This window comes from Lagenorhynchus albirostris, chromosome 1 (assembly GCF_949774975.1).
Source record: "Lagenorhynchus albirostris chromosome 1, mLagAlb1.1, whole genome shotgun sequence".
NCBI lineage: Eukaryota > Metazoa > Chordata > Mammalia > Artiodactyla > Delphinidae > Lagenorhynchus > Lagenorhynchus albirostris.
Window position 1 is genome coordinate 187241009 of NC_083095.1, and position 27795 is coordinate 187268803.

The window sequence follows — 27795 nt, forward strand, 5'->3', positions numbered from 1 at the left end:
CCACACTGACCAAATTATTTTTATTTATTGAAATGTTATCATAGAAAATACTGTTTGAAGCATGTTGATTCGAGGATGGAAAGCTTCTTAATCGGATTCTACAAAGCCCCTCCACGGAGCCTTCCCTAATCCCTGTAGCCGGTCATAAATTAGTTTTCCTTTGAAACCCCTCAGCTTTTCATTCGTGCTTCTTTGTGGAAATGGGCACATTCTGGTGATGGGCATGTGTGTCTCTCTCCCCTACTGATTACGAGTTTCCTTAGAGCCCAGACTACCTCTTACATCCCCTCACAGCCTAGCACAGGGCTTTGTCCAGGGCAGGTTCCCAATACAACAGCTTCAGAGAAGGAACACAGCCATCTCCCCGACAGCTGCATTGATTTTAATGGCACTTAATCTGCATTGTTACTTTAACGCTGCACAGTTAGATACATGTTAGGGTCTTACAGTCCTAAACTTCAGCATGTTCCTTTCAGGCAGCAAAAGGTCTGCATCCTTTGTGGCCACTCTGCAGAAGGGCCTTGTTCAAGGTCATAATAAAAATCACAGATTTCTAAATTTGGGTCGTCTCACTGAGTTCTCAAAATGGGCAGCTGATCCGCCGTACATTTCTGTGCGACGCGGGGAAGGTCAGTTGAGATTTAAAAAGAGAAACTCAGAAGTCCATTATATCACTCACTCTTAAGTACTAAGCTTAAGCATTTTATGCAAATGATAAAGATGAGGTTTAGTTTTCAGACCTGTCCCTGCAGCTTCCTTTTAATTTTTTAAATACTGCTGCTTTGGATATATGTATTTATTATCAAACTTCTAATACTGTAGGTGGTTGACAGAAGACATGAAGGGGGAGCAAAAATGAGAGAAAGAATAAAGCCACATAAAAAGAAGAGGAAACAAAAACAGCCCTCCACGCCCCGTCTCCAGACCCACCACCCACTGCAGGAGGTAGAGGGGGAAGAAGGTCTGTATGGTAACCTGTTTATTCCTAAACTATTGCTTCACTGCAGGGTATTTATTTCAGCCACAGAGTTTCTATTAAACCTAGGGTATGAATTCCAATTCAAGACTAATTAGTACAAAAATAAACATACTGTTCTCACGCCAAAGCATAATAAACAAGAAAACGCTCTACTGGTTTCCAGTCCAAAAGGCTCATTCTAAACTTTGGATTGTACTGCAGTGACCAAAACTTTAATTACTTCATCTTTATCCAACAAAACATGAGGTAAGATCTCTCTAGAACTATAATTGCCTTAAGCTTCGTGGATCTTCTGAAAAACTAGGTGGCAACATTTTGAGGAGCCCTAGTTTAGATGCTGTGCACGGTCATAAAGAGTATAGTGCTTTTGCCTCCCAGCTCAGTAAGGTTAAGAAACGTGACACTTTCACATGACTTGCAGGGGATGTTTTTTTCTTCCTTCGGATGGAATTACTTCATTGAAGGAGAGCCCCTGATCCCAGTGGCTCTTAAATAACACACTGTGGATGGAATGGGGGTTGGGGGCAAAGGGAGTGGGTCTGGGGGGAACAGTGGTGAATAACAAGTAGTTTCTTTTTGCCTTTGGAGGGAAGAGAATGATACGTTGAAATAAACATCAAATAGACGTTGATGAAAATACTTACATATAATGTCAAATAAATTAATGACTTAATTAGTGTAGAAAAATACCTCTCTAGAAGAAAAAAATCCCACACCCCTAATTTTATGTCTTTCTAACATTTACACTTAATTAAATCACGGGTTTTTGTTTATACTCACACAGATGGCTAAGGTCACCTCAACAATTCATTCCCTAGTTAAATTTACCACCCAAAAAGGAACAGTCATTTTTCAAAGTACACAAATACCGGTTACCGTGGAAACCAGTGGGTGCCTTCTGTTCCTGATTCTGTTTTCAGAGCAGAATGTTAACCACAGGCCGTCCCAGCTGTGACTCACTGGGACTCCTGGCCAGCATGTGGCTTGGTTCCGCTAAGGGTACCATTCCCGGCTTTTAGAAAGCCCCAAGATTTACCCCATCTGAACAGTATTTGAGGCCTTGAGTCCATAGGAAGGGGACTAGCAGAAATTAAGAAGTTAAAGACTGAGATTCTTACTTTGAATATGAAGATTGAATTTGTATAACTGTGTCTAGAGGTTTGGTTTTTTTTTTTAATAATTGAAATGCTGTTTACATTTTCAAGTTGCCATTTAATGTACCTTCAGATGTGGATATGTATATGTACAAAACCTGCTGTGTAGAATCTTTTCAGTTATCCTCTTCAGGAGAAGATTCGTTTAGGGTTTTTGTGTTTTAGATCTTCCACCCCCGCGCCACCCTGAGACATCTCAACCACTCTTACAACACTCGGAGAGGAAGGAAATCTCTTGCGGAAGTCTCGCTTGCCAATTTCTATCTACTTCCTTTGCATGGGTTTGATAATTCGGTGCATGCAGAGTTGATGAGACCATTAGAGATTTCTGACTACGGTTGCAACGTGAAATGATCCGTGGACTCCTAAATAGTACAGACCCACGCATACAAAATGGAAGACAGAAAACCAAAGACATATCACTGACAGAGTGAGATTTTTTTAAGATTAAGGTTTTTGTAGGTACTTTACGAATCACTGGAACTCAAGTCTGGAGAAACCCAGGGTCAGCTAATGTGTAACCTGTTCCCTCAGCAAGAATCAACTTTATGAACTGCAAGAACTCTCAGAACAAAAGTGTGCTTTTCAAGGGCCTCTTTGTTGCTAAATGGTTTTATGATTTTGAAAATTTGTGATCCTAATGAATGAAATTATAACTGTCTCCTATCTCAGTTTGGGATGTATAGATAGACTTCTTTTCTAAACCCACTTTAGAATCACAGTGAGTAACAACTAAAACTTAGCCCTTTCTATTTTAGATCAGCATCGAATTCACACTTTTTCTAACTACTGTTTTTCCTATTTACTTGAAATTTTTCTGGAAGAAAAACATTTTTATAGTGGAGGTTTAATCGTAAGAATTAAATATAGTCCATATAAAGAAATTAAATCAAGAGTTTCTTTGAAATGGTATCATTAAAATATGGAGAAACTTCCAGAAAAAAATCTTGGTCCAGTTCCTATAACAAATCTCTAAAAACCCCAAAAGAACTTTATCCTTTAGAGTTTAATATGTAATTGAAATAATTCATCTGCCGTGAGGGAGAATTCTAGGTATAGTAGAGAATCCCTGATAGATTTACAGAGCAAAACTTCTGGTCAATGTAAAGAAGATAGTTACATTTCTGAGAACTATACTCAGTGAGTTCACAGAGTGGCTTTTTGAAGTCAATGTCACTAGTAGAAGATTATATTTCAACTGAGAGCCGGACAGTAATTTTACTGTAGGAACACACTAGAGTATATTCAATGTGGTCAGTGTCAGGCTCTAGATTCAAAGTCCAGTCTAGCACTAAAATTGGCTTAGAATATAATCTTGTGAAAATTACTTAACCTCCGTAAGCTAAGATTTCTTTGTAAACTTGGCATCTTAATGGTACTTATCTCATAGGGTTGTTGTGCTTAGCAAATGAGACAAACCAGGTAATAGGTTGAGGATGAGTCCTGGCATATGGAAAGTACCCCAAATGTTATTCTAACTCTTGGTCAGAGGCAAAGGGAACCAACCTTGTTTCTAAAGAAACCATAACAGAAATAGTTGTGAGAGAAAAAATATGATGGGTAGGTAGAAAGAACTTGAACTGACTCACATAAAATATTTCTCAGAAATCATCCCTGGCAGACCAGACGGGGAAGTAACAAATCAATGAATCACTTGCGAGGAGATGGATGGCCGTCAGGGGCAGCGTGTTGCTATGACGACCTGGTTTTGTGTGTGGGGTGCAGAGCCCAGTGCAGATCATACAGTGGGGCAGATGGACCATGGAGTGTGTGTCTGAGTGGAGGGAGATGGTGGATCACGGCAGGGCTGGTGGCGAAGAGGACACTGGGAAATCTGTCAAGGCTGCCCTGGTGAGCGGATCAGGGAGAGACCACCGGTAAGCAAAGTGGCTCTACCTGTGTTTTTTCCTGTTGCAGCCTCCTCTCCCCTTTCCGTCCGGCCAGCTGCAGCTCTGGCTGCTTGGCCCCTGGAACTCCAGAGGAGTGGGAACTGGTGAATTCTTGGAGCACCTCTTCCGATTTTCCCCACCCAAAAAACAAGTGTACCAGGAACTATGGGAACCGCTTTATTAGAACAGCTGTTGAGATCATTGTTATTCAATGTTTACAAACAAATCTCCTGGATAAACTTGGAGCTTTCAGAGTTTACCTTAAATTTGAAGGGCTCTGAAATGTTCCTGTAACAATAGGAGAAATTGCCAAGCAAGATTCATCAAATAGGGTAAAAGGCTCCCACTGTGGGTGAGAAGAGCCTCGGGGTAAAAAAGGAATCCAATTGTGGAGGTAAACTAGGCAAAGGTTTAAGGGAAAGCACATCAGCAGAGCGCGGTAGGCTCTAGAGGGCGCCGTGATGGCCCTGGAGGTGAAGCCTCCCCGTGAGACACCGGGCGCTCTCACAGTGCCCTCGGATACAGAGGCACACGTCTCCCCCGGCCCGGGAAATGCACTGCCATGTGCTGCAGGCTGCAGCCGGAAGCATGAGGTACCATCTAAAAGGAAACAATGACTCAGTGCTGGGCTTTGTAGGAGACAAAGAAACACCACTGAAAGACCACATGCTGAGTTATTTTGTGTCACTCTGAATTACAGGTCTGTCTCAAACACAGACCATATAGTCTCCTTTCCCTGGGGTGGCTGGTTGCTGTCCCCTCTTAATAGCGCATTGATATTTATTTTTGCTTTCTACATATTACTTATTTTAGAAGCCACAAAGGCCGATTTGGGTTTGTTTGTTTGGTTAATCATTGTTTAATCATGGATGTATGCAAAGATGTTTTATCTCAGCATTGTTTATAATAGTAGAAATGTGCAAAGATTCTATGTGTTTTACAACAAGAATGGGTGGCTGTATTGTGATGGTGGAACATTCGATGTTGCAAATGCTGTGGTGTAACAAGGAGATAAGTAACAAGGAGAAACATTCGCAAGCTACTGTTACATGTAAAAAAGTCATTATAGGACAGTATGTACAAAATGATCCCCTTCAAATATTAAAATAAAATAAATATATAGGATGGAACTACAGGAAATAAGTACCACCAAATATTATCAGTAATCATGTAATTTAGGTTATTTTTATTTTATCTAGGTTTTTCTATATCTTCTAAAATGTCTGCAATGACTGTATGCCTGTGTAATCAGGTAAGTTTATTTTTAAAGCATTGTCTCTGGGGACCTACTGACATAGCAAAGTAGATGTGCACTGGTAATGTTTTTCCAGTGTCAGAATTCCATACGCTTTTAGGTTCTCAGATACCCAGCTGGTCTACTAAAAATATTATATTGTCTGTCTCCATAATCATTTTTATGTGTCTCAAGATTATCCATGAAAATTAGCCCATTAAAATGTTATTATATAAAGTAATCTCCTCCAGCATTAATTTAAAACCATATTTTGTCCCCAATGCTTCCTTTTTTAATCATAACTAGGTTTTTATTATTAATTAGACTAATTCGTTATTAAAAAATCATTCTTTCAGATGTTCAGGGACTAAAAAGCTCTCACAAACATAAGTTTTGATAGTCACTGATGGACCAATAAGTGCCTAATTCCCTCCCTAGTGGGAAGTGAAATGCTTTGAAAGCCAAGCATATTCTCCCTCGTATATACATGAACATTTAATTCCATGAACCGCAGCCTTCCCTCTGCCAACTCTACCGCTAATGTGAAGCACTCAACATTTAAAAAAGATTATTCTGCCTCTTAAAAGCCTAACCATCTGCTACAGATGGACTCAGAAACAGGGAGGGACCTATAGCACAGCATGAAATCTTAGAACCTGGAGCTGGAAGGACCGAAAGCCCTGCCATGCAGACTCTTCCCCAACTGAGGGAGGGCGGGAGAAGAAAGCCTGTTCAGTACATAAGTACATGTACGAACTGAAGGGTAAAGATGGCATTTTTGAAAAAATTCTGAAATGTTGCAGGTGGAAATTGTTCCCATTGTAAAACATAGTCAATCAGTGTAATTGACTGAAATCCACAACAATGACCACCAATTTCTGAATTTAGCCTTCTGCTTCGTGCCATGTGTCTGTTGGATGATGGAAGAGACCTTGCACGCACCCGATGCCTGTGGTCTGAGAAGCAGAGCTCGGTGAGGACCACCAGGAAAGGAAGTGTGGATAGAGCAATTTCAAGTTTTGAGCATCAAATGGAATTTTCACTGGCTTGCGGGTAGTGTGGAAATTATTGGTAGGTCTGATTATTATTTAACCTGATCCTGTCCTTCATGTTTGAGAGGATACTGAGAGGGGAAACACACAGTTTCTTTTGAATCTGAGAGCAAAGGCTCTCTTTTGAAGGCTGCTGTATTTGCCTCAACTGCAGCAAATTAATGCAATATCACATGAAAATTCTTCATTGTGAGGGATGGTGACAAGTGATCAGCATTTGCCTTTGAGGAAAGGGATTTTGATCACACTGAGATAAACATCTCTCCCTTAAATTTTCTGCAATTAAAAAAACTCGCATGTTACTTGGGCATTTTACTTGGGAGTCTTAAAATTCTTCTAAAATGCTTCTTGTTGCACTTAGTGACACTACAAAGTATCTGGCTTAATTAACCAATGGATATGCTTCATTCTAAACTCCTTGTGAATCATGATCCTGCTTCGTCCAAGGCTAGATTCATATCCGGTAGGGAGTCTTCAACTGAATCGTTTGGCACACTGTTTTCACTTTTTACGTGTGGTTTTGAACAGCGGTTGTCCTTAGAATTGAAATAGCTTATCTGAATTCTAAGCAAAATGCCAGGCGTCCTAGAAGCGAACTTCCTCTGACAGACAGTTCCAGGAAACATGACTCATCTGCCCAGGAAGTGTGCCGTGGAAGTGCTATGATAACAGAGTCAGTGCAGATCAATCGCTGCTAAGACACCAGATCTCCTCTGCTTCTCTGCATTTCTCCAGCCAGCAAACAGGATTTTAACTACTCCACTCTTCGATTCGGATACCCAGGCCCTGTGGCTTTTGGAGGAAATCTGTGAGGCCAGGGAAAGGGAGCCCTGCTTTCAACAGGTGGGGCCAATCTACGCTAATCACGCTGGGAAGGCTGTTTTGGAAATCAAATAACCCATGAAATTGTGTTTATGTTGAAGAAAATGATAAATAATATTTATTAGCACTTACTCTGTGCTGAGTATCACTCTAAGCCCTTTCCATGTTATTACCTAATAAAATTAAAGTTCCTAGAGGCTTCCCTGGTGGCACAGTGGTTAAGAATCCTCCTGCCAATTCAGGGGACATGGGTTCGAGCCCTGGTCTGGGAAGATCCCACATGCGGCGGAGCAACTAAGCCCGTGCGCTACAACTACTGAGCCTGTGCTCTAGAGCTCGCGAGCCACAGCTACTGAGCCCGTGCGCCACAACTACTGAGCCTGCACTCTAGAGCCTGTGCTCCGCAACAAGAGAAGCCACAGCAATGAGAAGCCCGCGCACCGCAACAAAGAGTAGCTCCCGATCGCCGCAACTAGAGAAAAGCCCATGTGCTGCAACAAAGACCCAATGCAGCCAAAAATAAAAATATATAAATAAATTAATTTTTTTAAATAATGAAATAAAATTCCTAGCAGCTCTATAATGCAGATAACTTTTTTTATCCCCATTTTAGAATTCTGGAAACAGGTATAGAGAGGTAATTCAGCATTTTGAAAGGCATCAACAACTCAAGAAGAATTGTTCTTGTTTCCTTCCTTGGTAATTATTTTTTTAAAAAAAGAATTGTTAAATTCAAAAATACAGCAAAGTCCTTATTCTCTGTGATAACAGAGAGTAACACAAATAATTTTTTAAGTAACAGTGATAATACCCAAAACTCCTGTTATTCAATGGAATCAACATTTTCTTCACTATATTTCTTAATAGAGCTTGGAATAAAATAAGTGGACCAAAATGTTGGCTTTCTCATTTATCATTTACCCTTTGTGAGAATTGTCAAATGCATTAGTGAAGCAGGCTGTAGACAGAAAGCAAGAGGAAAATTAAATGTCTTGAGAAATGAACCGTTATTTATATCTCAGCCTAAAGAACTGAACGCTCTCTATTTAGGAATTTCTTTATACCTAACTAAGGTGCTGGGGCAAATAATGACATTATGTGGGCTTCCCTGGTGGCGCAGTGGTTGAGAGTCCGCCTGCCGATGCAGGGGACACGGGTTCGCGCCCCGGTCCGGGAAGATCCCACATGCCGCGGAGCGGCTGGGCCCGTGAGCCACGGCCGCTGAGCCTGCGCGTCCGGAGCCTGTGCTCCGCAACGGGAGAGGCCACAACGGTGAGAGGCCCGCGTACCGCAAAAAAGGAAAAAAAAAAAATGACATTACGTACGTGTTTACTACGTGCCAGTCTCTTTATATATAGAAACTCTTCTGTGCCGACTCTCCCATTTTACAGATGGGGAAAGCGGGCCACTTAGAAGCTAAATAACTTGCTCAACATTTCCTGGCTAGTTAGTGGCGAAGTCCGGGTTTAAACCCAGGCTACCTGGCTCAGAGTCTATACTATACCAAACTAAACAGGTGCCGAGACTACTGAGCAAGATTTCATGCTCTATTACGGAGACTGAGTGCCTGCGAGACATCCTCCAGTGAGTGAGCAAGGTGAGGTGCTAAATCTTCGTTTCTTATTAACATCCACAATAGCCTGCAGATAGAAGAGAGCTGGCCTGAGCAGTTCAAATTCCAGGGAACGCCCCAAGAACAACAGAAGGATCAGCGTCTGGAGCCGCTTCCAACTGTGGTTTACCTTTAAACCAAAACGTTGGGAAACTGAGGTCATTGTGTGTGAGATCTGTACAGAAACAGCTGTGTCTTCATGAGACCAGCAGTGATGAAAACACAGACATCTGTGGACACTTTGCTCATTAGAGAGGATGCAAAGTCTTTAAAAGGATAAAAGAAGTCAAAGTCCTCCCAAGAGCTGAATGGTGGAGGAAGGACACTTGGAAGAGAAAGAGAACAGACTCTGAACTTTTGGAGCCAAACAGACCCAGGCTGTGCCTGGGAGTGGAAGTCGGACCTCAGGAGGGAGGAACGGCCACTCATAACCGACGAGTCACGAGGAAGGGAGACGACTCGTCCAAGAGATGGAGAGACAGCGTCCTGAAAGGTAGGAGGAAGAATCTGAATGGCCAAGAGGGAGTTATCCTCTCTGTGGGGTGAGCATGGGGGAGGAATAATAAACATTTCTGGAGTACTCATACTTGCCAGCTGTGCAGATCGCTTCGTTTGATCTTACAACAACTTCGTGAGTAGTTGTAAGTATGTTTGCCATTTAATACATGAGGAAGCCGAGGAAGCCAGAGGTTAACTTCTGTGCCCAAGGTCACAGCCAGTGAGAAAGAGCAAAGCTTTGAACCCAAGTGGACTTCAGAGCCTGCCGGTTATTGCGACCTGGGTCCATCACCTCCTGGCAGCGTGATCTTAGAGTGAGTATTGTTGCTTACCTGCGGCCCAGTCCTCCTGTCTGTAAATGATCACAAAACCACCCAATTGCTAAATTATCCTGAAGATAAGCAATAATTATCTATCAAGGTGTCTATAAGAGTGGCCGGCACATAGTAGACACTGATTACTGTGATTCTTTTTTTTAAAATTTTTACTGGAGTATAGCTGATTTAAAATGTGTTATGATTACTGTAATTCTCAAAAGAGACGTTTGAGATGTGAAGGAGAATTTTATAATCTCTCATGAACTTGAACATTTTGCTTCTTTGTATGAGAATAAAAATGGGAAAAAAATTTTGGAAAACATCTCTAGAATAATGTTTCCCTAAGAATGTTCTGTGGATTACAAATGTCCAATAGGTGTTAGAATTCTGGGCCAAGATGGAATCCATCTGGAATGTTGCCTTTCGTGTCCCCGTGTGTCTCCACCCTGAGGGAGGCCCCTCTGCCTCTCCTGGTTGTTGCTCTGCACGCAGTTCTATCAGGCTGTATCCTGATGTCTTTCTTTTCGTTGTGTTACCACGCCCACTCCATCCAGTGTTCGTCCAGTGCGGTTGATTCTACCCCCCAGGTGCTCTCACATCCCCTGTCGTTGACACATTCTCCCTCCACAGCCGTGTGAAGGGCTGGCCATCTCGCACCCGAGCTGCAGCAATCCTCTTTCTGAATCTCCAAAGTTCCTCTTACCCTCCCACTTATCCTCGAATCCAGACTGTGGCAAAGTGCCAATCCAGCACACTGTCTCTGCTCACTCTTGGAAGATCTCTTGCTGCCCCAAGCGGTCACTGGAACTCTGCACCTGCGCACAGGGCTCTAACCTGCAGGTCCCTGCCCGGCTGGGAGCCACAGCCTTGGCCTCAGACACGCTGTGTCCTTTCGGTTCTGACAGATGTTCTCCTCGACCCGACTCGAGCCAAGCTCCTCTGAGCCTTCCTCCCAACTAAGCCTCAACCTTGGCCTATAAGGAATGCAGAGTCTCAGCGCAGATGATCTCATCCACTTATTCTCCCCAAATCAAAGGACCGAAACAAACACGAACAGCTCAAGGTCACATCCCCAGGATGACCCCAGGCCCCCTCCAAGTGCCCGCCTGAGAAAGCACAAGGCCGCCTAAAGGATTTACTGTTTGTTCCAGCCAACACCTGAGGATAGGCCCCGGACCACCCTTTCTTGGAGCACATACTAAAAAGGGCTTAAAATTGTGACTCCTTCTGCTGTCCTTTTGAGATGTATTATGTATGTATCTCCTACAACTCACAGTGTCTTTCTCAAGGATCTAAACTCCATTCCTTTGAAATGAAACCATTAGGAAGGACAGGCCCCTTGCCTCCCAGTCTCTGTGAGAGGATTGAATCCTTACCTCCATCACTGCCAGATACAGACACAGAGGCCTAACCACGCTCATAGTGACCAACGCTCGCTAGTTTTTCACATCCCTGACTCTGCTCGAGGCCCCGCTGGTCCCCTCCCAGCTCCCTGATTCTCCCTTTAAAACACCCGGTCATCTCTGTACAAATTGAAGTTAAGTTCAGTTCATGCTGGACCTGCTTCCCTATTGCAGGAGCACAACGCTAATTAAAATATGTTCTTTCCGGGCTTCCCTGGTGGCGCGGTGGTTGGGAGTCTGCCTGCCGATGCAGGGGACACGGGTTCGTGCCCCGGTCCGGGAAGATCCCACATGCCGCGGAGCGGCTGGGCCCGTGAGCCATGGCCGCTGAGCCTGCGCATCCAGAGCCTGTGCTCCGCAACGGGAGAGGCCACAGCAGTGAGAGGCCCGCATACCGCAAAAAAAAAAAAATAAAAAAGTTATTTCCACTTTAACTAGTGTCTGGTTCTCTTTACCTTTGACAGTTCCTCAAACACAACTTGCCTTAGTGAAACCTACAGCTCCCTGACACCTTGCTCAGTTACCCTTCCCCAGGGATGCCTCCTCTGGCCCACGGCGAGCCGGGTCCTCCTGCTTCGTGTCTCTAGAGCTTCCGATAATATTCCCCGATAGCACTTCACAGGGCTTGTGACTAACTTTGTATTGTGTGATAAATTAAGATCTGCCTCCTCCATGAAAACAAGAAAAACTGATGCTAGAACGGTTTTATTTCCACAGCCTATGGGTCTAAATTATACTTGAATGACTGAATGAGTGGATAAATGAATGAATGATGCATATGTAGGATGGTAATAGCCTGAGGAAGTACTACAGCAAAAACAGAACAAAACAACTGACCCTGTTACATTGTGTTTGATTCAGCATTTCCCAAATTTATTAGAATTTAGGTCTCTTTGTTTGTAAAACATCTGTCAACACGTGTGGCAGAGAGAGCTAAGTGGTTTCCCCAAATCAACTTCCCCTTTGTCTGGCTTCCTGAACCACTATGTGGAAAGCAAAGGAATACCTACATTGGTCTGTAACATGATTGAGAAATAAACTTGTATTGTACTAAGCATCTAAGAATTTCCAAGTTCTCCATAAAACAGCTAGTATTCCTTAACTAATTACAATAGCTTGTGGGTCTGATGTTGCACAGTTGCAGTTATGGAAAATGCTGCCCAGGCTGCAGACTTAGACAACATGGATATAGCACTGGAAGACTGAGGGACATTAGTAATGTTTTCATGCATTTTTTTCATTAGCAGAGGCTTATTTTGTCACTGAAAGGAGGACATGGAAGTGCAATAAGCAATGATATAAACATCTGGTGAACAGGATGACATCAGAAAGAGGAGTTGGCAAGACATGAAGTGAATCTTATAAAGACTAGAGGGAAATGCATTTGACAGAAGTCACTGACATAACTGAGGGGACTTGAAACGGACATAAGTGGACAGGGGAAGGCATCAGAAAGATATGAAAGGATGTCATGCAAGATGATAGTGGCAAAGATGCCAAATAAAGAAAGTGGAGGAGAAAGTTTAGAATCAGAATTCACACATGGTAAAATGAATCTGACATTTTTATGTAATGAGATAAACATAACAGTATCACCAGGCCTTGGTGAGTCAAAGCATATAATTCAGCTGTAGCAATGGAAAAGTAAGACCTACTGAAAAAGAAACATGTAATAGCACTCGAAGTTATATGTTAAGAAGATACCTATTAAAATACTTACAGCTTCCCAGGAGAGAGCTTTGAAGTGAGGATAAAATGTGCTGTCACGATGGAAGTGAATGACAGACAGTGGCCTCAGCTCCTGGACTAAGGCTTAGGTGGGGTTTGCTCTGTTGGGATTCCCAGGGATTTTGATTGAGTGGGTCTGGGGTGGGGTCTGTGAGTACATTTTTCTAACAAGATCCCCAGGTGATTCTCGAAGGCAGCCAGATTTAGCAGCCAGTTATGGGGGCTTTATCCTCCACTATCAGCTTCTCCCTCAGCAGAATTTTTTTTTTTTTTTTTTTTTTTTTTGCAAAGGAAGCATATCAACACTAGTGGAGCAAAAAGACACACAGGAATGGCAACGGGCAGATGTCTTTCCAGACACCTCTCGTGTCTTGTTCTTAAAAAAAGCATAGCATTTGCTGAATTCTTTATATGCTGTCCTCTGTCAGAAAGTAAAGAGTGACGAGAAGTGCTCTCATGGACTAATCCTGACCAGCAGAGAAGTGGTTGTTACTGTAGAAGTGACCAAAACGTTAGGCGAGAGCGATCAATTTCCCTAGAGCCTGTGATGATGGGACACATCAGTCATGAGCTTGAGGTTTGAGAGACTGAGACTTTGCAAGGAGATATGAGCCCAGGGACCAAAAACAATTTAAAAATTAGGGACTTCCCTGGTGGCGCAGTGGTTGAGAATCCGCCTGCCAATGCAATCCCTGGGCCGGGAAGATCCCACATGCTGTAGAGCAACTAAGCCTGTGTGCCACAACTACTGAGCCTGTGCTCTAGAGCCAGTGAGCCACAAATACTGAGCCCGTGTGCCACAACTAGTGAAGCCTGCACACTCTAGGGCCCATGTGTCACAACTACTGAACCCACGTGCTGCAGCTACTGAAGCCTGCATGCCTAGAGCCCGTGCTCTGCAACAAGAGAAGCCACCACAGTGAGAAGCCTGCCCACCGCAACGAAGAGTAGCCCCCGCTCGCCGCAACTAGAGAAAGTCCACATGCATCAATGAAGACCCAACACAGCCAAAATCTTTTAAAATTTTTTTTAAAAGAACAAAGAAAAACAATAGATAAAGGAAAGGAAATTCAAGAAAAATGACAAATTCTTAAAAAATTAAACTCTGTCCACAAAGTCAGGAAAAATTTGCGGAGCAGTAAAAGGGAAAACCTCAGAAGAACTCAATCTAAGAAAAAAAACCATGGGGCTACCCAGGACCCTTCTGACCATTTTATGAGCACACATACAAATTAGCTAAACTTCGGGATATGGTACAATTAGAAAAAAAAATGTCTATTTTTTAAAGCTATGACTGGGGCAAAAGAAAGATGAAAATGTGAGTTGGACCAGTGCTTACAGAAGATAGTGTAATGTGGTGAAGATGAAGTAGAAAGATTCCTTGTATGATTTTGAAACTGGAAGAAGAAACACTGAAATCCAATTTAGAATATAAGACAGTCAATTCCTTTACTTGAATTTTTCCAGGTTCAAGTGCATTACATCCTATTGAACTGAGAGGTGCGGTCATTGCAGAACTGATTTTGTAATCTTGCTTGCTTTATGGGTAATTCAAAACAACACTTTAGGGGAGTTCCCCGGTGGTCCAGTGGTTAGGACTCTGCACTTTCACTGCCAAGGGCCCGGGTTCAATCCCTAGTTAGAGAACTAAGATCCCACAAGCCGCAGGGCATGGACAAAAGAAAAGAAAAAAGAACAAAACAATGCTTTAGCATGCTGGCGGAATCCTCCTCCCTGCTGGAAGGTTCTGCCTCTTCCCACAGACGTGAACTCTGAGCAATGCAGGCCAGAGGGCCGGACCTCACCGCTCCTGGGCAGAGCTGGCCATGCCCCCCAGAGGGGCGCCCATCCATAGGCAGCCTAGATCCATGCCTTGCTCTCAGACTGAAAAAGATGAACCACCCGTCCTTGTAATTTGTCAAGGGCAAGTCTAGGTGGTTGTGAGCACTTGAGGTCCACGGTCACGTAGTGTCATGGCTGGGGTGGCCTTATTTAAGCTAAAACTGAGAGGCTGCAGAAACTCAGAGGAAGCTGTAGGGACGAAAGGCAGAAACGGACTATACGTACGCAGGGAGAAGCAACAAAGCCAGAAGAAAGGAGAAAGAAAGGAGACGCTGCTGAGCCCCCTTGGTTCCCGCCCCCTCCCGGCTTTTCAGTTGCTGCCGTGTGTCATGAGGCGTCTCCCTTTCTTAGAGGAACAGCCCTTTCCCAAACACTCATCTTTCCTCCATGGGTTAGTTTGAGCGTGTACCTGCAACCAAGCGTATAAGGCAGAACAGGAGGACTGCCAGAGGCCTGAAGGGAAAATGTGTCAACTTCCAAAATGTGGGAAAGATTTATCCTGGAATCTCACAGATGAGTAAGATTGATGGTAATTTCGGGAAAAATTCTAAATTGGACACTGAACGTAAGTTGTCAGTATGTAGCAAAGGTATAGCAAATGACCACTGCTTCCCTATGAAAATGTCATGCTAAATAACATGAATTCCTCTTGGTGACAGTGTCACTAGAGGGGTCAACCTGAGGGTTCCATGGAAACCCCCTCTTGTCACCTCTGAAAGTGACAATTACGGAAGAGAACACGCATGGAGTATGTGTGGTGTCACGGCTCAGAGCATCAGTCCAGAGCCACAGAGCCTGGTGGAAGGCCTGGCTTTGCTACTATAACCTTTGTGACTACAGACAACCTGGCTTTGTCTCAATTTCCTCACCTGTCAAATGGGAAAATGATATTTCCTACATCACACGGTTGCTGCGAGAATTACCTAGCAAATTATGTGTTCAATAAATACCAGCTATTATTATTACCAAGTTGTTTGAATAGTGCTATCCCGAAAATGTTCAATAACAGATGCATTTTAATCTGAGAAACCTATCATTTTAGAGTATTTGAAACAGGTAGCATCTTTCTGATATTTTTATCAATTATTTTTGGAGAAGTCATAGGCCAATGGCCAATGAGTTTATATGCAAATGAATAATGCTCTAAAGACCAGAGAATCAGGATTTAGAGGAATCATGATGAGATGGAGTTCTAAGGCAAAATAGTGAAATATAACTTAATAGAAATAATATCCTATGTCTGGCTATGAAGCCATTGCCATTCATGTAAAAGTGACCTGGAGATTACAGGTGTTTAATATCATCCAACATTACGACTTGGCTAACAAAAAAACCTACAATACCAGAGCACGAGAACCAGATAATATGGTCCAATGCCAGGTTAGTCGGAGCGTTGAATCCAATCCAGTGCCACATTTTAAGAGACACTGACATACAAGAGAACACGAAGAGGAAGGTATCCCATGAGAGCTGATCTTTCTGGACGTCTTGGCAGCATCTCTCCTTGTCACCTTGTGTCACAGTCTCTCCCCTCAGCTTCCATGCTCGTAGTTTTCCTCCTTCCTCTTCTCCCCACCCACATGCTCCCAGTTTTCCTCCTTCCTCTTCTCCCCACCCACATGCTCCCAGTTGACCTAACACTGGCTCTGGATTTCCTGTACCTCTCTGTGCTGATTTCTCCCAAATCCATCACTTTTGTTTGTATATTCAATACCTATGAAAAATCTCTTCTTCCACATAGAGTCTCAGACTCAAAATAAAAATGAAAAAGTGAAATCAACTTATAAAATACAAAAGAAATCCTTAAGGTTGACTTTCCCAAATTGCATGGGCAATATGGTCTTACTCCTTTAAGCAAATGACCCTTCCTCCCACTGAGTATTTTATTTCCAAATATGAATCATTTCATTTTGCCCAGAGGACAAAGTAATAAAGGATGGAATCGCTTCCCAGTGGGATCTTTACCAACCCACACCTCTCAGCAAGGCTGGGCACAGTGTCCAACCAGCACCTAATCAAGTCCTTTCATAGTTTCAATTCTGTTAATTCAAAATAACTCAATTCTGGCTGCAGTAATAGCTACTCACTTTGGTCTTGGCTAAGTCACTTGAAAAAACCATTGAACTAGAAGTTATTAAAATAATGGAAACTAGATTTTGTGTTTGTGGCTCTTCTCTCCTTAAGGGGTTATTTGTGCTTTTAAAATTTCCATCATAAACCAGCCATTGTAGCGATTGCTCTGGTCTTGCCCCTTGGCTTACAGAAATGGAAAACCTCTCCTCTCTCTGGCAACAGTGCGATTCTTTGGAAGGCTTTGCTGAACTTCTGGTTCTCATTCTGTGTTTTTGCTGCTTTCACCATCAATGTTGCATAAGATACACATCATCTGTGGACGCCCTCTGATTAGTGGCTCGGCCATTGTTGGAACAAGTATTTTTCATTCGACAGTTTTCGAGCACTTCCAAAGATTATCTGATGGGCCTTTTTGTTACCATTCCACCCTCAAGTAAGTCCAAAGAACTGGAGTCTGGTCCCTGGAAAGGTTTCAGCTCAGTTCCTCCCCACTCTTTCTGCCAAAGCCTCCTTTAAAACCCAGTTCAAAAGCTTCCTCCCCTCCCTGCTCTCTCCAGTGTGCTTTATCAAGTAAGGCACCCAGCAGATTGTTAAATGTGCAACACTCTTCACGCCCATGAATTGTATTTGGGTTGTGCTTGAAGTGGCTGAACTGCAGTGACTGTGTAGAGATTATACAAAAAGGCCAGTTTGGAATTCAGTCCTTTCTCATTAATTAATAGCTCTCCTTAAGCTGATGCTAAAATATGACTGCGATATTCAGTTTAACCTGAACTTACTGAACCCCTATAAGATCCCAACTCTGTAATCAGTGCCTGGGTTACAAAGTTAATCAGAGACAGCTCACACCTTCAGAAAGCTCATGGTCCAGTAGGGCATGTGGACACAGTCACAGAAGTACAAACATGATATGATAGACTGCTGGGTTTGTGGTATGAACACGTAGCTTTGAAAGCAACCTGTGCCTTTTTTTCCCTAAAGAATGAACAGTGTCTCACCATGTGAAGAAAAGAAAAAGGTGATCACTGCAGGTAAAGGAATGAGACAAACATGCCATTGTTATGCTTGTGAAGACCACCTGAGCACTAGATCAAGGAAAGGAGACTTTAAACCACTGTCAGTTTCATGCTTGTTTTATGTTTGTTTTACGTTGTCTCATATTGTCTTTGAATACTAGTAAATATAACTTTCTGATGGGTAAACACTATGCTTACTGTTTCTATGATACTGAGCTTTTCTAAATATAAAGCAAGATTTTTTTTTTTACCCAAAGAAAGTATCCTTCAAAAAAGGGAATCCGTGTATTCAGCACCTCACAAAGTCTCTCAGAGTACGGGAAGCTTTCTCTTCTTCGTTTTGAACAAAAGTACAATTTGAAAAAAATATGTCAAACTCAAATGACCTCGATCAACGCTAGTTTGTTTTAAAGAATTGGTAAAAAAGAGGGTTAAGAAACTTTTACAAAGATAATGGTTTTTTCCCTGGGAATATGTCCTCAAAGTTACATGTGCTGACCGTTGGAAGCCTTTGCAAGCAAGACTTCCAAAAATCACTGACCATCTTAAAGAGAAAGACACTAAACAATTGTGTTTGGATAGATGGGATGAGGGGAAATGTCCTAACGTTATCAGAGTGGGTACTTGTCTCTTCAGAAAAGATTTCTAGTGAAAACATCATACGTAGATTCAGAAGTATTATATATTAGCAACGTAGACAGAGATAAAAGATGACGTGTTAGAGGACTCAAAAAGTGATTTTATTAATGATGAAAACTAGATGGCAAAATATATGTAAATAGCCTGAGTAAAATCGTTTCATGAAGTGTGAAAGTGGAAAATAATATTCTAAACTAATAGTTTATAAAATATATAATTTTATATATGAATGTATAACTACATTTGTAAAGTAAAGTAAGTAGCTGCCTACCTGTTCAATCTATATCTCTACAAAGTTGCATATGCAAATTAGCAAAAAAGCTTTGGTAAATAAAATATTTTATCATAAAAGTAGCAGATTACCTCATATTTTGGGTTACTTAATTCTCAAGCAACTTTTATCACATAGCATTGTATATGGAAAGTTCAATAAATGTTATTGGTGGTCATTATTGTAACACATAGAAACTTCCATTTTACAAAAAGAAAAATTAACTGAAATGAACTTAGGTTTAAAATAAAAAACAAGAATCAATATCATGATTCCCAGTATCAGGTAAATTAAGTGTTAAATAAAGCCATGATACTTAAATACTTTCTGATTTCTTGTTTACAGAGAACATAAAAACAACCAACAAAAACCAGAAGCTATCCTTCTACTTCTGCATTATTTAAGTAATATGAGATTACTCAGTCCAGAAGTTACACTGAAACCTAAAAACATAGTTATTTGTGAATATAATTTAGTAGATTAAATATCCTTACTATCAAGATGATGCAGTGAAAGAGACATGAAATATACCTGTTCAAATACCATGGGTAGTTGGCATACTACAGACATGTAGGGCAGAGTGAGAGATTCGGTTCTACAAAGCATGATGACTTTTATCTTGGCTTGCTAACTTGAGCTGAAAATGCAGTGATTTATTTAGCTTCAGAACACATACCTCTAAGTAGTCGGTGGAGCAGTTTGTGTGACGTTCCAATTCAAAGGCTAAAAACGTATAATTCACAGTGTTTCCAGTTGTTGCTCGGATGGTCCAGTTGCAACGCTGATTGACAGAATAGGGATTTGGAAAATGTATACTCTCTAAGATGCCATACGTCTGATTCACAATCACCACGTTCTCACATGCTGGAAAAAATAATAATGATTGTTAAGAACCACCGTCATATATATCATAATTGCTCCAAGATGTGTGTGAGATTTTCCTTTAGGAAAACAGCTAGGTTAAAAAGAAACCTATGGGGCTTCCCTGGTGGTGCAGTGGTTAAGAATCCGCCTGCCAACGCAGGGGACACAGGTTCGAGCCCTAGCCCGGGAAGATCCCACATGCTACGGAGCAACTAAGCCCGTGCGCCACAACTACTGAGCCTGCGCTCTAGAGCCCGCGAGCCACAACTACTGAGCCGACGTGCCACAACTACTGAGCCCGCACTCCTAGGGCCCGTGCTCTGCAACGAGAGAAGCCACTGCAATGAGAAGCCCGTGCACCACAATGAAGAGTAGTAGCCCCCGCTCACCGCAACTAGAGAAAGCCCGCGCACAGCAACAGAGACCCAACGCAGCCAAAAATGAAAATAAAAAAAAAAAATAAATTTATAAAAAAAAGAAACCTATATGTATGTGAGTGTGAGAAACCTATATGTATGTGAGTATACAGACACACACACACATGCATGCATATATATACATGTAGTTGGTACAGCATCTTTATAGGGAAACGGTTGCCATTTAGAACAAATGTGAAATAATACTTAAGTGAATTCATAAACCTTAAAGTGTCATGAAAATTGCCTGCGTTAAAACAGGCATCAGATTCCTGTGAATTGGTGCAGAGCAGAATAGCTTAGCACGACTCAGACATCAGTCTAATTTGCTTGTTTAGAAAAGTGTATTAAACATTCCATGCTTCTGTTTTTCTAACTTTAGCATTTGGAAGGGACAGAAATCTTGGCCTTTAAATTCAACAGTTTAAAAACACAAAGTCCTGTGTGAGGGCTAAAAATGAATAACAACATGGCTTTGTTGAACATTCAAAAGTCAGCATGAAATTCATAATAAAGACTCTGTTATTCCTCCAGTTAGTCATCAGGAAGTATCAAAAAAAAAGAAGCAATGTAAAGGATTTGAAGAAGAAATAAAAACATTAAATTCTGAATAAAGTCTTCAAGCCAGTGGTGGCATTTCCGTCAGCTGAATTTTCAACAAAACCATGCTAGGGACTTCTAGGTACGGGGTAGTCCTGGGAGTCAGCGCCAAATTCCGCCAGACTTAATGGCTTGAATAAGGCCTGTGCAGGCCTCTTCTCGAGTCTTTTTCATATTGTATGATGTGCAATAAAAGAGAATGGGAAAATAAATACTACATCAAAAACGTTGTCTCTGAAAAATGTGGTTCATAGATGCATTTCTACTACACTGCTTCTCCACTGGTGGCTGGGACACCATTTGTAAGCTTTGGTATGGACAAGCCTACATTTGTGGGTCTTCAAAATCTTCCTTTGCTGGAACACGGGAATAAAACTCTTTCTTCTTAAAAATATTTAGGTCACATTTTTGCCCACCAAGGATTTCTAAAGAAGAATTTTGTTGTTTTGGGTGCCTGCGAGAAGTTACATCTATTAGGCAGGTAGGTACCATGGGCCTCAATGACTACACAACAGGGCAGGGGAAAATATATTCCATTAAACCCTATGGGCTGTCTCCCAGTTCTCAGGCATCATACTATCTGCAAACCTCCAATTTCAAATGGCAGATTGCACAGAAAATCTCACCGGTTAGCTCCGATTCTACCGTTAAGGACCTATATCCATGTGCACTACGTTACTCCTTCAGTGTTCTGACATTATTAGAGAAAAACAAAATATCACAGGAATACAAAGAAAAGGAAGGGACCTTTAATAATCAATGTGACTATAATCAAGAAACAAATGATCACAGCAATAATAATATTAGAGAATGATTTTATGCTCAACCAAACAGATACATCCCTTGATAAAACTGGGGAGAGATTTTCATACACTAACAATGAATTTCTGAAGAACAAAGCCATGTATCATTAAAACTCAATATTCAAAACTACCTAGAATGTAGCCTAACTCTCAGAAGTAAGTGAATGTGAGCCTTCAAATTCACACATTTCAAGGTTAAATATTAATACTCTTTCAACTAATCCAAAGGGTATAATCTGTGTGTTCAGATTATGATCTTGTAATTTTCATTCCATTTTTAGGTAATTGTGCCAAAATTATTGATAAACTTAGCTTTGGTGGGGCAACGAACTACTTTTTAAAACACAAATAAATTGTTTATTAAATAACATAAATTAAAGGAAAACTTATTTTCTTGAATTTTCATTTTGAAACTAAATTTAGGAAGTATTTAATTCTAGTGCTAGAAGGGAGATTTCCTGATCAACTAATGTAATCTTTTTTTTATGAGAAAGTCATGTAACCCCAGAGAAAACAAGTGAACTTCCGAGGAACTTGGGGGTCAGGACAAACACCCGGGACCCTTGACTCTTTGTTCAATACTCCTTTAGTTCCACCATCTTGCCTCAAGGGAAAGCAGATTTTAAAACGGCATCTCTACAATGACCAGATTTTTCCACAGCAAAGAATGTGCCTACTTCACATATGATTCATAAGCATAGTCTCCCTTAATAAAGTTTAAGTACCTTTTGAGATAGAAGCCAAAAGCAATCGTGTTCGATACACTTCGGTACAATGGAATAATGTCTAATTAGAAGTTTGTAATGTTTAATCCAAATGAAAACCCATTAGCTGCTAACCTGTTACACTGATCTTTAGCTGAATTGCAACTGTCTGAGCATATTCCGCTTCCAAGTTTCTGTAGCTTACCACGTGCTTTAGTTGCATGACATTAAATTCAAGGCGTAAGCGTTTCTCCCTCAGATAGAGTTAAATTTTTTTCATAAGGAGGTAAGATTTCTTTCAGTTGCTCAAACCAATGGGTTACACTTATTTCAATTTGCTTCATTCATCCAGAGATTGAAGACCCACTATAGGCACCAAGCAACCGGCATACACACTTACTCTGGTGGTATTTAAGCAGGAAGCCACGTCCTTGCTGACCTTCATCTGTCCTCAGTTTTAAAGACACGCTGTCTCCACTAGAACGGATGACAGGCGGTTCCTCATTCCCACAAAGCTGGGTTAGCAGATGAGAGCTGGTACTTGGCCCATCATATACCTTTAAGAAAATGTTTTAAATGTCAGATGATTATGGCTATAAACACTATCTAAAGGACACTGTATTTCTTAAGAAGTGGGGAAGAAATACAAAATGATATGACAAAAGAAAAGTCCTGAATCAAAATATCTTTTAAAATTATATTTAAATGTCTATAAACTTGAACCATGAACTCAGAACCCAGGTTGAAATGTAAAGATTGAAAATGAAGGATGATTACATGTTTTGGAGACCATAGCTATTATCAGTAGCCTTCCTTGCTTTTTTAGTTCATAGTTTATAATTTATTGCACTTTAATACATTTTTTATTTAGATGGTTTTTCAATGGACGAGGGTGATTTGCTGATACTGTAAAAAGTTCTGTTTCGATGACTTCAATTATCTTCTCTAATTCACCCTCTAATACATCCTCTAGATTGTTAGTTTTCCGTGTATATATAGAAATTATGTAGATAATAATTATGATAAATTTCACAACCCCTTTCAGGAGATTTTAACCATATCTTAACAGTGCATATTCAATATATTTTAAGTACTTAGTGTACCAAGACATTCATTAATATATGCTGTACTTAAAAGGCTATTCTCATCAAATTTTCTTTTAATTTTTTATTCTGTTTCAGTTTTTAATATGGATCTTTTGTTTAAATGTTCCCCTTTCCCGAATCTCAAAAATAAAAAATGATGCATTAAGGTGTGTTGGGCAAGGTGGAAGCAGTGGAGGCTACAAGTGAAACTTATACATACGGCCAGATAATCTGAAGTGCAGTTTGGATGGTACTCCAAATGGAAGTCTTCAAATTCCAGTTCAAACGGACTGCCGTGGCTGGATTTCAACCACCAGTGGCACTGGGAGCCGTGGTGGTAGGGCATCGGGTAGTTGGGAGATGTGAACATGCCGGTGGGAGTGGTGAGATTGCCTCCACAACCTACGGGAGAGAGACATGGGATGACACACATCCTTTTCTTTCTGGTAAAACTGCACCTTCTTGTCTATATCAAACTGGTGCTACGGTCACTCCCCTCTAAACCAAGTTGCAAAACAAAACTGCACCACCAGAGAGTAGCTAGCCTGTAACCCTAATTCACGTCAATGTACTTTCCTTTTCCTAACCAAGATGAACAGCTTGATGAACTATACCAGGGAACTAGAACATTTTCCCTTACTTTGTCCTTCAAAAATAAAAACAAAACGGCTACTGTTAATTCAGAAATATTCACAATGTTGAAGTTTATTATAAATAGTACTGACAAAATACAGCTGGAAAAAAAACAGATAAGAGCACAGCAATCCAACAATCAAGATGCCAGTTAGACTGGACTCTCCAATAAAAGACAAGTCTTGGCCATTTACCTGTTAAGGACCCATCCCAGTAAGCTGAGAATCCAGGCCCTGAGCCCAAGAAGTCACTCTTAAATTTTAACCATAGTTTGTTACTGTGGGAGATGATTCTTGGAGGTGGATTTGAGCCACAGTATTGCCCCAGGGGTGGTGAAGTTTCATAGCCTCCATTCCTGTGACAAAATACAGATGTGATCATTTGTTAGGGTATTGATAATATTACGATATAAACATTTAACGTTAATTGAACTTTGAGATCAAAAACAGATCAGTTTGTCAGTCAACCTCTCTCTCAAATATTCTAAAAACAATTTCAAGTTTTCACTTCATTAAATAATATATGAATAATAACATAGAATAACCATCATGTATGGTTGGCATGACATTTTATATAACCAGTTGCAAATGGAGAAAAAGTGTTTAATCTTCTCCCTCTCAAATAAAGCATCTGGCAAATGGGTCAGAGAACAAAGGATAAAGAAACCATAATTATTAACAGTACAAACGAATTTTGCTTAATTTTATAGAGAAAACTTAAATTTTTTTCTTCTCATTTGAAAATTTTCAAAATTTAATATATTTGACATAGTTAAGCAAAATTTTGAAAATAATTCTTTCCCCAAGAACTTTTAGGGTCTTAAATCTAGTTTATAATCTATAGCTTTTTCAAGCCTAGAAAAAAAATATTCACTCAACATTGAAGTCCAATGATTGCTGAAAATTATGTTGTTTTAGCATTACATGGTATGATAATGCTTTATTGTTTTAGTACCTTACTTTACATCATAGAACAAAATTTACTGTAAAATAGTATAAGATTCTAGGCTTTTGAAATGCCAAATAAAAAATTTAACACAGATGCACACCTAATTGATTAGTCTAATTTAACTCAATGTAATGATTTGGGGAGATATTAATGTATAACTTAACTCACCTTTACTGCAAATATAACTTTTTAAAACCCATTCTTTCAAAGCACTAAAGAATTAAAGAATAAAGCCTTGCACTGAAATTCACAAGCCTAGAATTTATTATCTGAACACAAAAAAACTTTGTGAAAACTTTATCTTACCATCGCTTTTATGACAAATTAAACTAAATGGACAGTAAACAGCCTAAAACTTAAATTGATTTTACATAAAGTAGGTATTCAGTACCTGAATTGCAAGTGTCTAATTTCAGACCAGTAGTATATCTGTTTACTCTGCCCAAATAAAATTCAGAGTTTATTTTTAAATATTCCCAATAAAATAATCACTTCTAAATAACCACTGAATCTTATGCAATTTTCTCTTTTCCTACTGTTAAGCCAGGTTCCAAATGACAAACTTTATTCTTTATTTATTTATTTTTATTCAAACAGAAAGTCACAAAAATTATAATCGTCCTCATCGGTTCACTCAGTCCCATGTAATTCATTTTTTTAATCTTGATCTTTTGTTAGCACTTTTATGAGTTCATCAGTTTTCCATTAGAGTTCTGAAAATGCTTATTCATTCAGTTCAGCAGGATAGAATGACAAACTGTCTATCTTGCAAGAAAGAGCACAAAAGGGAGCTTTACAGAAAATTTCTATATTTTTTCCTTAACCTTTCCAAGAAAGATTATGAATGAAAATAAATAACGAACAAATTATGACGAAATAAAGGTGCTCACCTGATTTCCACATAATCTGCTACACAAGTTCCCCCGATGGCCTCCTCCAAGGAGAAGTTTGTGAAGTGCAATGCAATCTGTTGGCTGGTCTTCACCGTGATCCTATAAATGCATTCTAAGTTGTTGGGATAATTACTGGGGAAGTTTGGAGAAGTGAAAGTCCCAGATTCACCTGTATAGTCTTCCAAGCATGCTGTGAAAAGAAACAGATCACAAGAGAGGAAATAAAAAATATTATACTACATTTACCAGACATTCAGTAATATACACTTCATTAATTTTTGCCAAAATACTTGATTTTCAATAGGCCATTCGGGGATGTTCAAAGAATGATTTTCTTTCAGAACAAAGTTTTTGGTCTCAAAGGCAGAAACAATTACTAATAGTAAACCTAAGCTGTGTAGTGGAATTTGTTACATATAATCGCGACTTTTTGGTTCTTGGAAGTGCTATAATTTTTTTAATCCATGCAAATTATCATAAACATTAAAAATTAGGCTCAAGTGCAGAAATCACAGGGGGAGGTCTAGCAATAATTCAGCTCTGTTCTTCGTTTTGCACCCTTCTTTCAAAATGGTTTTTGTCAAAGCATGAATTTATGAGAAATGACAAAGCTGGTACTCAGCCACAGGGTGATAAATAGGAGATGAGACCCAGGGATCAGAGTGACCTTGAATCAACGCCCAGCTCAAACAATGACAAACTGTACAACTTTAGGCGAGTTGCTTCACTTCTCTGACCCTCATCTCTAAGACGGAGTTGTAACTATCTTTGAGTGCACACCCAAGCGTCAGAGATATAATGCAATTAAAGGACTTGGACGTGCTACGTGCTCAGTAAATGGTAGTGACCATAATTATGCTTTGAAATAGAACAGAAAAGTGTAAGAAAAGCAGAGCATAACTGTGAGGAATAAATGAGATCGCTCATATGAAACGTTTAGATAGTACCTGGATACGTTTATGTCCTAGATAACGACTAACTGTTCTACTTTAACCGTTGACCTATTCAGTCCTCTAGTCACTAACCAACCCACTCCAAATGCCTCCAAATCTGAGATATTTTCCAAAGAAAGTCTGGTTTCAATGCATTCTTAATGTATCTTCAATTGGATCCGGTAATAACATAAATCTAGGATCCAGGAGTAGACACAGGTCTTTGACTGACAGGTTTTGGAGGAGAATAAACTATTATACTTTATGATGAATAAAAAAAAGAAAATGAGGATGTTCAGGTGTGCTATTTCCCCCAGTTGCAGCTGTATAATCATACTCAGAAAAGAAAAGAGGAACCACTGGCGTTGAGAGCACAGAGATGCACAGGAAATACTACAGGTTCTCCTACCTATGTACAGCCTTCAGAGAACTGGCATTCACCATGCATTTGGTTTACTCGATTTTAAACAGCAAGTAATCAAGGCTTAATTTATTGAAGGAGTTGACAGTGATATTTAACTTGAGGGATGAATGTTGTATATACTTCTATACTTTTCTACAGTCTGCCAAGATATTTCTTCAAGGGTCAAATAAGAAAAGAAGGAAGGGAGGGAGGGAGGAAGGAAGGGAGAAAACAAGGAAGGGAAAAGGCAGAGAAAAAGCAGGGGAGAGCAGGAGAGGGGCAGGAATGTGTGTGAAGAGATGGTATATTAAGTATTTCAGATCCACTAATGAGTATTACTAAGATAAAAATTTATGGATCAAATGGACAGTAAGTGAAGGCTGTGACCCAGTCTCCCTGAGCTGACGAACTTACAGACTAACTGACCACCCCTGCAGTCAAATAGCTTTAGCCAATAAATCAAATATCGAGAGCGAATTCTCTGCCCGTTTCACTTGTTCTTAAAATGATACTGCTCCTTGCTTTCCCACTCTACCCCCAGAGGGGAGATACAATTGCACTGAGTATTTTCAATGCAACTTGGAATGAGTCTGCAGGAGAATGGTCTGTATAATCAGGTTCCCAAGTAAAGGAAATTTTAATGAAAAATTTTGAGAGGTAATGCTGAGTAATTTCCCTGTACCTTGTCCATATGCAAGTGATTATTGTAGTACTTGTAACGGGTAGGTGGGTGTGAATCCCTACTGAAATTCTGGTTTACACATCACGCTTCTTTTCCATTGTTGGCACAAAGGTAAAAAACGGTCCCTGAGGTATTCAAATGATCTTCACGCTGTTCACTTTGTTTAACACGCTGTATCTGACAACTGCCCTCCTTCCCCAACACACCTATAACAAATAAACTCTTACCCATCATTCAAAGTCAAATTCAAATATCACTTCCTCTGTGAAACATTTCCTGATCAAACAGAATTAATGTCCTTGT

The 27795-nt window shown here is 40.4% G+C and overlaps 1 protein-coding gene across 1 annotated transcript in view; it reads right to left on the reverse strand.

The window, feature by feature from the left end:
* CUBN (cubilin) overlaps positions 1–27795 on the reverse strand; it is a 265343-nt gene that overhangs the window by 177939 nt on the left and 59609 nt on the right. The window contains exons 23-27 of the mRNA XM_060162639.1: positions 25473–25665; positions 23829–23989; positions 23222–23403; positions 22317–22473; positions 19206–19393 (exon numbers count right to left, since the gene is read on the reverse strand). Coding sequence (XP_060018622.1) covers positions 19206–19393; positions 22317–22473; positions 23222–23403; positions 23829–23989; positions 25473–25665 — 881 coding nt within the window. The remainder of the gene's footprint in view (positions 1–19205; positions 19394–22316; positions 22474–23221; positions 23404–23828; positions 23990–25472; positions 25666–27795) is intronic.